Below are 13,197 nucleotides of genomic sequence, written 5' to 3'. Positions count from 1 at the left end.
TATTTCTGTCATTTGTTTTATGTTAAATAAATTGCACTAATATTGCATCATCATATTGAACTTTATGTTGAGTTCAGGAACTTAAGTGAGTTCAGCGATTTTAAGACTTGCTTTATCTTCTTCCCTACAAATACTGGTATCTGTACTTATCTGCATCTACACAGGCTGAACCATTCGTGCATACAGTGTACACTGTAAGAAATGATTCTGTGGTCATGTAGATTTGAATTAATGTATTAGGTAAAATATATTCAATATGATTGTGTTTTTGATTTTGAGGCAAATATTTAATTAAATTTCAAATAAAAATGTTTGGAATAAAATCCAACCATTGTAGTTAAATAAAACATAAGCATTATATTTATCTAATCCCAAATAGAGAGAATATTGAGTTAATTCAAATCAATGTAATCAGGCTCATTTTAATTGAAAAGCACTTCCTGTCAACCTAGCTAGCTAGCAGCTATAATGTTACCCAGCATGCCGTTCGGCTGTGTAAATTTGTAGGCTAAATGTAAAATTATTAGTGTTAGAAATTGTTAAAGTCACAAAACGTTGTGTGCTATGGTGTTTTATCCTATTAAAGAGAGTTAGTTGTGGGTTAATTGTCGTTGTGAATTTACAACCATGAGTGAGAAGGGTACGAAGTTAACAGGGCTCCCGCGTCACTCGCAGATCAATTCGGCCGTAGCGTTCTCTGTGGCATTGCAACGGTATTACGGTATGTGAAAAATTCATATCATGTGGGAAATTAATATCTGTATACTGCCCAGCACTACTACAATGAGTCGAATGCACAAAAGTGAATTGCTAATAAAATTCTTATTTGAGTATTTGTTAAGTTCTGTACTTTCTGGGCCATAGACTAGTTATTCCTAAGAAAGAATATTTAGATTTAATTCATTGCATTGATTAAATTCAAATTGATGTGCAGATTAATGTACATAATTATTACTCAATTATATATCATTGATATGTAGAATTAAATTAATTTGTAGTAGTACTATTTACACATTAGGGAGTTTATCTTTTTTAAATCAACTCAATATTTTTGTTTAGGTTATAATTAATTCTGTACTGTTTTCTATTCGAATATACTCATATTAAATGGATAACTATTAAGGGTCTCATTTAATTCATATTTACTCAATACCAAACCATGTGAAATTTAATTAATAGTATTGCTTGTAATCTGTTGCCTCATTTTTATTGAGTAGATATGGTGTATCTTTTCTTACAGTGAAAAGGTAAAGCACTGTAATTTGTATGTGTTCCACATATTTTTTGCTGTCAGCACCACTGCTGCTATATACGAATGCTGTGGACCGTGTAGGGTGGAGGTCGGGGTGGAACAGTGGGTCATAAAACACAGCGCTTACAAGCCAAAAGCCACCAACCAAAAGACTTCCAACCAGGAAACGCGTTTGTTCCCCGGGAATGTTTTAATCCAAACCACAATCTTTTCCCTAAACTTAAAGGACAAATCTGGCGCAAAATGAACCTAGAGGTTAATAACACATGTGCACCGAGTCGAGCGTTCTCTGGGATATGTTTTCATGCTAATCAAATGTGACCAGGGGCACGGGGAACGCCGTGCTTGAGCTGTGTTACTGGTTACACGTCGTTCGTCGTTCGACTGGTCATGACTGTTCAAAGTTGTAGAAACAGCCTTTCTTTTACTGTCTATGGAGCTAGCTAGCTGACATGATCTACATCTGAGCTACTGCACATGTGCGAGTGCAATCAAAGATAGTACAGAAGAAGAAGAAGAAAAGAGGTCTCACTCTGTAGCTAAAACAGAGACCAGCTGAAAAGAGGAGCTGCAGCAGTGAGAGAGAGCACTGCAGTACAACAACAATATGGTGTTTTTAGAAAATTAAACCATGTAAACATATTCTGGTACAACCTTAAAATCTGAAAATGAGCATAATATGGGTGCTTTAACTAGTCGTTTTGGTGCCTAAACTTAATTGTCATCGCCACATGACGCTGTCGCTAAACTCAACTGTCACGGCCCCTGAAAGGACCAACAGCTCACGGAGCTCTGAAGCTGACTCACAGTCACCTTTTGTCGACTAAATTCAACTACCAACTGTCACTGATAGGACCGACAGCTCACGGAGCTCTTTAGCCGGCGTCAATTGTTGGAATTGGTGTGCATACATTTTCGTACAATATCATATGAACCTTTTCATGAGAATGCGTCGATCTCCGTCTGAAGGCTGAGGCACAGAAGGCAAAATAGGTGTGAAATACTGCATGGATATGGCTGTGCTTAGAGTTGTCAGGAAACGGCGCTAAACACTGTTTTCTGTAATTAATTAGCTAAAATAACCCTGACAACTGCCAATTTACTTTGTATTACAATATTGAAACGTTAAAATCTACCGTGAATTTATGAATTGTGCTTCACCAGGGAAACAGTTATTCTCTTCCTGGTAATATTGATCAACTATTCTACTGGAGGAAAAACAAAAGAGATGCTGCAAAGTGAGATAAATGGTGTTCATGCAGGATGACAAGTCAAATGGATTCCACTTCCAAGAAATCTATCAATAAAACTAAAGTAATAAACGGTGATGTAAGACTTTGCTGCCATTAGGGCTGTGAATCACAGCAGCCTATCTTTCAAAGCTTGCAGGGTTTCAGATGGCCGGGTTAGCTCAGTTGGTAGAGCAGGCACACATATAGAGGTTTATTCCTCGACGCAGAAGGTCCATGGATCGAGTCTGACCTGTGACAATTTCCTGCATGTCTTCCCCCCCTCTATCTCCCCTTTCATATCTAGCTGTCCTATCCATTAAAGGCAGAAAATGCCCAAAAAATAATTAAAAAACAACAAAAAAATTTTGCTGGATTTCCAATCTTGTTCTGAAAATATTCCTAAAATGTAGAGATACAAGAGTTGAACACTATATTATGAGCACTAATACAACGTATGCAATATCTGGACTGTAAGCAGGGATTCACAGGTTCATTCCCTCCAACAGCCGCGGTTATCAACTGCTTGGCCTCCTGTCCAGTTACCCTTGAGCAAGATTTTCTGCTTATCTTGATGTTCTGTGCTTTCATACTTCACCTTTTTGGTGTGGTTTAAATGACCACCTGGAAAGGTCTTGGGTTGCTTCCGAAATCGCATCCTCTGCACTACATACTCAACATGTATACTATCGTTCAACATACTCTTGTGTAAATAAGCAGTAGTGTGGATCTTTTCGGACACACTAAAATGTCATTTTCAACGTCAACCTTCCTGAGAGCCTCTTTGCCATTGTAGACGCGTAACCATGGTAACCTCCGCCGACCTCCACTCTAGCGGCATCGCCAGAAAACACTTCAATTTCTGAAAAAGGTGAATAACTAGACCAGCAGTCATTTAAATATGTTGAAATGCAAAAGCGTTGTTAAAGCGTTGTTGTCGTTACAGAGCTCCTCGGTTGCTTATTATGAATGTTGTCGTTACTGCTGCATTGCATTTTGGGATATTTATGCAGGCGTAGTGTCCAGTATTGCATACTGTAATATTTTACCGGAAATAGTATGCAATTCGCGTGCTACTGGTTTTATACTAAGGTTACGGACATACTAAAAAATCTTGTATACTGTTTTAGCTACTAAAGAGCATGTTGATAATAAATTTGGGACGCAGCTGTGGTTAAGTTCCATTTGGAGCTGGTTTTGATAGTGTTTGGGCTGTGAAACGGTCCTACGTCGTTGTGAATAAGAGTATTTGACAAAAAGCCATTCAGGCACCATTATTGTAAGATTCTGGAGAAACATAATTTCCTTAATTTTGACAATTTTAGAGTTTTTTCAAATCTGTGCACAGTGTACAAAATTCTACATGGCTTGGCTCCCATCTGTTTACATGATTTTGTCTATCTCCGCTCTGTTAGCTCTGTAAGATCCGCCAGAACAGCCTCCATACATAACTGCACTGTACCCTTCCGTTATACAACCTTTGGACAGTCAGCATTTTCAGTTAAAGCCATCACTGAATGGAATCCTATTCCAGACAGTATAAAGACCTGTAGTTCCATCAGAATCTTCAAATTTCAATTAAAACATTATTTAAAGGTGCCCTGCCACACGTATTTCATTACTTTGTGGTAATGTCTGAAGTTCTACCATGGACTCTGTAACATTTTTTGTGGAAAAAATGCCATGGTTACCTTGTTTCAAGCCATTCTAGCGTGGTATAGAAAGCCTGTAGGAAGACTCAGCTCGATTTGTGCCAGTACTCATTAATATTCAACGAGCTAAGCTACTTGACTCTGATTGGCTAACAGCTAGCCAATGAGAGCCTGGCTATCCAACCCGGTTTCACGCCAGGTCGTGAATAGTCACGTTATTTTGATTTATTGATTCGTGTACAGGTCACGATTTTGATGTTTATTTCGTGTACACGTCACAATCTTTGAACGTGTACAGGTTACGATTTTCGAACCTGCTCTGGAGGACGCAACTATTGGGAAATGAGGCGCCACACGCCGGCCACAACAACAGGACGGGCTGCCACTCGCGGGACGCGATCCCTGGGCGCAGGGGCACACAACAACGGGTAAATGAAATGCCACAACAACGGGATGGTTGTAGTTAGGAAAAGGAGAACACGGAAAGGAACTGCAACACCGGAAAGTAACTGCAACACACGGGACGCGATCCCCGGTCTCCGGGGGGGAAAGTCCTGGTTGTTTGACCCATCCACCCCCCCGACCAACCTCCCTGCGCAGAGTTTCGCCTTATCAATACTACTCGCTACCATAATCGTTCTGTAATCACGAAATATGCTTCCCATTGAAATACATTGCTTTCAAATTCGTAATCACCACACGAAAAAAACAACATTATTGTGTCCTGTCCACGAATCAATACATTCAATAACGTGACCATATCATGAACTGCCATGAGACCGGGGTGGGCTATCAGCATCCTTTACCCAGCGCAACTGGGCGAGCTCATTCTTTTTAGCAGAACTTATGAGGTTTAATTATCCCTGCAAGTCATTGCAGTATTTGTATTTTATATCGATGTTCTTACCATGCTTTTATGATCTTACCTGTAGCACTTTGAGATTTGCTTCAAATATAAAGTGCATTACAAATAAAATCTATTATTATTATTATTATTATAATTATTATTATTATTATTATGAATAGTAATGAGCTCAGGCAACATGATGTCAGACTGACCAGCTTTTGTAATTGGCCTGATTTCTCCGCTTATTTCTTTTCAGTGGCTAGAGCTGACAGAGGAGGTAGCAGTTCATTTTCACATTCACAACATAACACAAACACATATGGACCTAACATATTTCATAAAATGCATGTAAAAACGGTTTTGTGTGGCAGGGCACCTTTAAAAACCAATCAACTTTGCAACCACTAATATCCTGCTTTTTTTACTTTTATTTTTCTTTATTTTCTTTTCAACATGGTGCTGAACAGATGTGTGTGGTGTGTGTGTGTGTGTGTGTGTGTGTGTGTGTGTGTGTGTGTGTGTGTGTCACAATGTGCATTATATTGATGTAGGTTTTGTAATCTATCTTGTTGTGTTGTTGATGTTTTTACTGTTGAATTTAAATTGTGCCGTGCCTAGGGACTGCAGATGTAAATTAGCCTAAGGCCAGGGCTTAATTTGAGCCGGAACACGACGGAACATGTTCCGGCACCTCCAACGTTGGATCCGGAACCTTTTTTATTGGATCCGGTATCTCCTGTGTCACTATGAAAAATGAATCGCCTAAATGAAAAAAAATAAATTGCTGTTTGTGTAGTGTTCAATGTTGTTATCTGTCTTGTTAGTCTTTATTCCCCATTGAAGTTCCACAAAAATCTTGTGTTTGCATTTTCGATGCGTTTTGAGGTGAATTTTCAGGGTAAGAGGGACGGAGGGAGGGAGGGGAGGCACTTCAAGTGACACATGCGCTTGTGCTGGTTGAGATTGCTGTTATAGCCTCGTTTCACTCAGGGGAAAAATGTCAAAAAGACAACAAAATCTGCTTAACTTGTTCAAATACGCTGGCCAGGATCCCAAACAAGCAAAAATCGTTTCCTCCGGTCAAGAATGTGGAGACATTACATTTCGTACCCATGCAGTGCAGTTTCTGAAATTAAAATAAACATTGCCCTGATGTACACACAGCGTTGTTTAGGTTTATTTTTAGTCAGAGAAGCTACGTAGGCATTTTTTTTTTTGTTCCGTTACCTCCAACCCCCGTTTTGAGTTGATCCACCCCCCCTCTGCACTCCGGGACCTCCCACTTTACAAATTAAGCACTGACTAAGGCTAACTCTGGTACAATGCATCAAATGGCAACATTTATGTTAAAAATTGTACATGGTCGCTAAGTCAAATTTGCAGTCAATGGTAATACAGTAATTGGGGAAAAAAGGAACATCCTGTTGCTGCAGCATCACCAATTTATTAAAGAAAAATAATGTTTGGGTCCCTCTGGACCTTTATCAAGAGTATTTCCAACCATGAACACAACAATAGTCTATAATACATTCTGCTCCTTCCATTCTGTGTCCCCAGGTGTGGGACAATTGTGTCTCTCAGTAAACTCATGAGACATTTGTGCAAAAATTGTTTTTCACATCCATCCCTGAAATATTGTTGTGTTTTGTTCATGGTTGCAAATACTCTTGACAAAGGTCCAGAGGCACCGAAACATTAGTTTTCTTTAATAAATGGTGATGATGCTGAAGCAAAAGCAGTGTGCAGGATTTCTCTTCAAAAATGCAGTCAAAAATGAAAGCAATATAATGCTGTTGCCTGGGATATCCATTGAGTTGAGCCTATATTGAGTTTTGTTCTTTGAAAACAACGTTGCCACACTGGCAAACACTGTGTTTTTATACACCTTGCAAAAATCCACTTTCGTTTTTTTATCTTTCCATTTCTATTATTGCCAGATAAAAGCCTGTACTGTAACATCTCTGTGGCGGTCTCTCTTCCCGCAGAGGTGTCGGCCAGCTTCAAGTCAGACACGTCCGTCAGCTACACCTTCAAGGAGCCGTACGAGTTGAGCAGGAACAGCAGCGCTCTGCCGTCCTCCATCTACTCCGACATGACGCTGAGAGGAGAGAACGTCACGCTGAGCTTCAGGACCAACCAGAGTCCGGCTCTGCTGCTCTACGTCAGCTCCTACTACAGAGAGTACCTGGCCCTGCTCATCAACAAGCACGGTGAGGAGGCTTTTATTTTGAAGGAGTTTGGCTGCAGCTTGAAGTAAGGTGTCTCATTTTCTTTTTAAATCGTCTTATCTACCTTGAATTTTCTTTCCTACGAGATCAGGTGTATCACTTTTTATAAGCCTCTTAAACACCTCTCCTCCTATCTACTTTCCTCTCTCATTCCTTTTTCACATCCTTTTTTCCCCTCTCCTCCAGATCCTTCAGACCTGAGGTTGAATGCCCTCTATCATTTATGAGAAGTTTCTCATAAGCTTTTTTTCCCACCTGTTTGACTCCTTCTCCCCTGCAGTCTTCTCTTAACACCGTATTTATTTTTTATTCCTACTCCCTCTTCTTTGTTGTTTCGCTCACATTTTCAAACCTAAAATGAAGTCTTGTCATAGACATTTTCTTTCTGCCTCTCTTCATCATCCTCCCTCAACATTTTGTAATTACTTTTTCTTGTTCGCATCCCCCCCCACCACCCTCTCATCTTACTTCCATTTTTTTTCCCCTTTTATTGAAATGTTTTCATAATTTCATCTAATATACAATTTAATCTATTCATAATTACTTTTGCTGGAATCTTATAATCAGTATTCATAATTAGAGCTGTAACATTTCCAATTTTTTTCCGTACAATTAATTGTCTCAGAAATAATTATCATTTAAGAATATTAATTCTCTCTTTTAGTCACATTTAAAAAATATTCATTTCTTAAATTAACATTACATTGACAGTAGAACATGTATCCGCGTCAATAACAACAATGCACCAATAATCACTTATATAATTACAATTTGGCATATCCAAACAAAATCAACAATTACCATCAACAGTCATACCCCTTAGGACCGTAGCCAACGTTAGCAATGATCAAACAAACGGCGATTACGTTAAAAAAAAGTTGCGATTAGACAATTATTTAATTATTGTTACAGGTCTACTCATAACAGTCAGATGTCTGTAGTTATCAATAGCATTGTCATCACCTTTCTTATACAATAAACACATTACACCCTGATAAAAAAAGATTCCCCCATACAGCCGTTGTTCGGACCTTCATTACACGCCAAGGTAAGGAGGTTTAAAATGCCATCACTATATTTCAATCAGGAGAGACTTCATTTAAGAGTGAAAATAACTTTAATGAACATGGTGCATGATAGGTTGATATGTTGGAGTCTTTGGCGATTAGACTCCATCGCAATGTTAAATTATAAGGGGTATAGAGGCCGTGGATATATAGGAATATCCCCCCCGATAGAGTCTAGACACTGGTGAGGAAGTCTGAAGATCTGGATGGATGTGATTTGAAGCGTGGCTTCTGATTTAGGAACCCTGGGCGCTGGGAATCATGGGAATTGGAGGTGAACAGATTTAACTTTAACTTTAACTTTAAACAGATTTAAAGTTTGGATGCGACAACGCGATAGCTTACAGGGATTGTTGATGATTAGGTTGGGAGAGAGAGAGAGAAATGTGAAGCATAGTAGTCTTCCTGAATGAACTTACGCCGAGCTTCCTTACTGATCACTGACCTCGGTGGGCAGACCGTCCGGACCGGGACTTTTACCCACGTTTAGTTGTTGGATGGCCTGCAGTACTTCTCTTCTCTGATGTTACCCACGAGTTCTGAAAAGTTCAGAGAGCCGTGTGATTGAAACTCATCTCACCTCTCCTCCTCTCACTCCTGTCATTTTCTCCTGATATCGACCTCTCCTCCTCCTCCTCTGCTGTGCTCTACAGCTTTACCAGATCAGGATGTGTCAGATCTTTCCTCTCTCTGGATTCACCCCGTCAACCTCTACTGCCTTTTAATCCGTCCAGCCGGGCCTGCTATTATGTTTTTTTGTCTCAGGCTGAAGAAAATGTGTTCACTGGTCTCATCACTGAGACCTGATGAGTGATGCTGGGGGAATAAAAGTTTAGTGGGCTGCTAATGGGTGGCAGGTTAGTGTTCTGCTGAAGGAAATAGCAGAAAACTTGCTTGAGTTTTATTAACTTTTGTGTAAAAATAATTATGCTGTGAGTTTTAGGAGCAGTAGGAGGCACTTTGAATTAAATTTACATTTTCATCATCCAGGAGTCACAGTATTGGCACTTTGCTGCCAGATTAGATGTAAATGGGATCTTTCTGGTGTTAATGACTCAGAGAAAGCTGATGGACAGCAAGGGCATTAAAGGTTTTCACACTGACAGTGGAGTCTTCAGTTAAATGCACTTAAACTGAAGTGTCCAATTAAATCCCTGAGAGCTTTCTCTTGTTCAGCTCATTTTATTCTTATTTCTTTTCCCACTCTGCTGCAGATAAACCTCCTCCGCTTAAACACAGAAATTCCTTGTCAATCACTTAAGTCAATCACTTAAGGCCTGCTTTCAAGAATACATACATGTATAATCAGACACAACAGCTAACTGGATGACACCAAACAGTTCATCCTTGTTGGCAAATACAACGTTGTAATAAAAACAATAACACAATGATATGTTCTTAATGGGATTAATTACTACACTTGAAAAGTGTAAAACTTTTTAATATGTATGCATTTTAAGCATGACGCATGATTTGTTATACTTCTTATTCATCTTAAAAGCCTAAAGACATCACAGGGCTTTCTTTAAATCTGCTTTTAATCCTCAGAATATTCGGAAAATTTATTGGATTTGGAGTTGTGTTATTGGTAGGGAATTATAGTAACTTCTAATCCTCTTAATATGGAAAGCTTTATTGACTCAGATACTCATCATTCAGATTAATCATCGAAGTGAAAAATACACACTTAAGAAAAAAGACACGTAAAGATTAGTGTGTGTGTGTGTTTGTGTGTGTGTGAAGATAAACTGGAGGTGAGATACAAGCTGGACAGCAGCAGAGACGCTGAAGTGTTGAGGAGCAGAGTGAAGAGCCTGGCCAACGGACAACTACACACTGTTACCATCAGGAGACTGACGGACTCTGTGTCTGTGCAGGTACCACACACACACGCGTGCACGTGCCCGCGCGCACACACACACACACACACACACACACACGCACACACACACATACACATAGACACAGACACACCATGTACTCAGTGGTGTAGTGGTCCCTGGAGAAGTGGGTATACTCTCAGTTTTCACCTTTTTTTTTTTCTTTACCCAAAAATCTGTCATTTCTACTTGCTCACTATTATAAAATGATCATGACTTGATTAGGAGCAGTTTGTAGTTACTACTGGTCACACAAGCAGCCTGGATGAATGTAAAATGTATTTATCATGAGGCAAACATGGTGTTATCTCTTCTCCTCTAAATGTGCAGTCATATTGCCACTGGCAATTTGCCAGTAGTTTAAAATAATGATTGATTTGGAAACCACCTTAAAACTTACCTCAGAATTATGTCTTCCATCAACTGGGGTGGCACACCGCCGCTTGTGTTATTTCTTCAGCTGTTGTTTGGTCTGCTGCCGTTATCGTAGTCAAGTGGCACCGGCACCTGAGGCTTTTTTTTGTTTTTTTTCACTGGCACCTGAGGTATTAGCGATATTTTCCTCGGCATGACCCGCCCTACTCTGCCTCTGATTGGCTCATCAGTCCTCATGCCTAAAGTTAACCAATCTAATCAGTGAAAGCAGCGAGTACCAGCCAATTAGAGGCAGAGGAGGGTGGGTCATGGCTTCACTATCCTTGAGGAAAAAATGGGCAATCTGGCTCACAGATATTACTGAATGGTGCGCATCAGGAGGGATTTAGAAGTGGGTATACGCAATGCTGACTGAAAAATAAGTAGGTATACGCCGTATACCAGCGTATACCCTGGACTACACCACTGCATGTACTTATTACCATGTACCTGTTGGTACAGAGAGTAGAATGATTGCATGAATGTATTTTGCAAGACAAAACCGTTGTGCGCAAAACCGTTAGCATAGCAGACGATTAGAACCTGCAAAAAGAATAGCGTATCTACATTTTAGCGATTAATGAGGCTTTTCTCACTTTTGGCAGTCTCGAACTGAGCAGAGCTTAATTTCAGTTTGAAGGTTTGTTCTGTTAGACTCCTCCTTCTACTTTCAAAATAAAAGATGTGAGAGTGACATTTTTTTAAGCACCAGAAAAAGACAAGGAGCAATATTGGCTGCATTATTTAAAAAAAATGAAAAATAAGTTAATTGGTATCTACCTGAGCGTGGGGTGTATGCTTTTAACTTGCCATAACTGTTTACCTACAGATTGTTCAGCAACAGAGAATCTGGTAATGGTATATCTCCATGCAAACACATTAACATACTTTATAATGACCAGTACCTTAAGGCATGTGCTAAAATGCTGTTGCAGCCAATTAAACGTACATTACTGTACAGAACATAGTCTCCATCCATTTACTGCCTTCTCCTCCTGGGGAAACAGGGACAGTAGCTCTTATTAGATAAAAAACAGTGTGCTATTTCTGTCAAAATTTCACCAATTTCCCAAAACAGTGACAGGCACATGGCATTACAAATTATTTGTTTTCCCACTTTGAGATGACACATCCTCAGCTGTCACTCCAGATAATATACATTAAAGCTTTAGTGCGTAACTTTTTGATATTAATAAACGTCCGTTACATTCAAGCCATTACCAAATGAGTTGCTACAAAGCTAATTAAGAATATCAGCTCCACACAACTCTCTCTGGATTTCTCAGTATGACTATGTTCAGAAGATTGTGGCGAGTGAAGATAATGACTTCTTCTGAAGAGTCCATCATGTTTTTTTAATCCTCTGTGTCCTCCTTGGCTACTAGCAACTGCGTGGAGAAGGGGGTGGGGGTGCGCGGTCACGGAAGGCTTGTATCATGTGCACGCGCCGACAGTTTTGTTGTCATTACGACAGAAATTACGCACTATAGCTTTAAAATATTAGAATACTGTAACTAATGATCTACCAGAGACACATGTTGGATCACAATAGTTTGTGTTTTTGTATCCTTTGAACCAGTAAAAAGCAGGGACGAAACAGAGTGCCCTCTCTACAGTGCTGTGTTGCTCCTATCAGTGATAATAAAGCCCCAGTGATGGCAACAGAGCTACGGCAGGGAAGCACGGACAAACTACACATTAGAAGAGCTTCCGATGAAATATGAAGCGTCTTTATCGTATCTGGATCCACTGAACTTCTTATCTTGTTAACAACAGCCCCAGATGATATATGAGGTTAACTTCCTCTAACCAGCAGCCTGGATGTCTGTATAATTATCAACATGAGATGAAATACAAGGTGACCTGGTCTTGCATGGGTGCACCCTCCTGATTCACTCAGCTCCAGTGAAATATGAGCTGCATCTCATCTTGTCAGTATCCATCCCCTTGAATCATTATATCGTTAGCAACATACTCCAGGGACATCAGGTGAACCTCCACAGGAACTTCAGTGTGCTGTGGCCTGATGGCCAGCAGCCTACAGTCTGCACACTGCTCTTCACAACAGTATCAGATCCTATCCCCTGAGCAGATGTCCTGCTGAAAAATGACTCTATGAAGCCTAAATCCCTCGGGGCTCCCAATACAATACACTGTGTCCTCCGTTATCAGAGAGGCCAGTGCCCATTTTTTTTCTGGGTTTTTCAGGGTTTCCTGTTGATCTCAAAGCATGCTCCAGTTAGTCCCACTCTGTTAAGACAGCTGTTCAACACTCCAGGTCATACTGTGTGGAAACTGAAATAGACTAAAATAAATCTGATCAATTTAAATCGAAGAAAACTTGACCTGGAGCTAATCTTGTGTCATTTGTTTGTTTTTTTTTACTCATGAGCACAATATTATCTATCTGCAACAATTTTACTTGCAACCAGTTATATGTGTATGTGTTTTATTTTTGAAATAGTAGATTTAAAAAGGGAAACACTGTATTTGGTTCTAACAAATGTGCACTCAACCCACTCGCAACCAACCATTTGATTTATGACCAAATACCTGCAAAAATGACATTCCCATCAGCCTCAGCTGTAGTTTTACTGCATTTTGTTAGTAATATTTGCTATTTAGCAA

At 39.8% G+C, this 13,197-nt stretch overlaps 1 protein-coding gene across 1 annotated transcript in view; it reads left to right on the top strand.

Annotated features, from left to right (window-relative positions):
* LOC116044905 (contactin-associated protein-like 4) overlaps nt 1–13,197 on the top strand; it is a 143,719-nt gene that overhangs the window by 116,641 nt on the left and 13,881 nt on the right. Inside the window, exons 19-20 of the mRNA XM_036004830.1 lie at nt 6,966–7,190; nt 10,019–10,152. Coding sequence (XP_035860723.1) covers nt 6,966–7,190; nt 10,019–10,152 — 359 coding nt within the window. The remainder of the gene's footprint in view (nt 1–6,965; nt 7,191–10,018; nt 10,153–13,197) is intronic.

The sequence above is a fragment of the Sander lucioperca genome, chromosome 9 (assembly GCF_008315115.2).
Source record: "Sander lucioperca isolate FBNREF2018 chromosome 9, SLUC_FBN_1.2, whole genome shotgun sequence".
NCBI classification, from domain to species: Eukaryota; Metazoa; Chordata; class Actinopteri; order Perciformes; family Percidae; genus Sander; species Sander lucioperca.
Note: the sequence above shows the minus strand (reverse complement) of the source record. Positions and strands in the feature narration are given on the sequence as shown.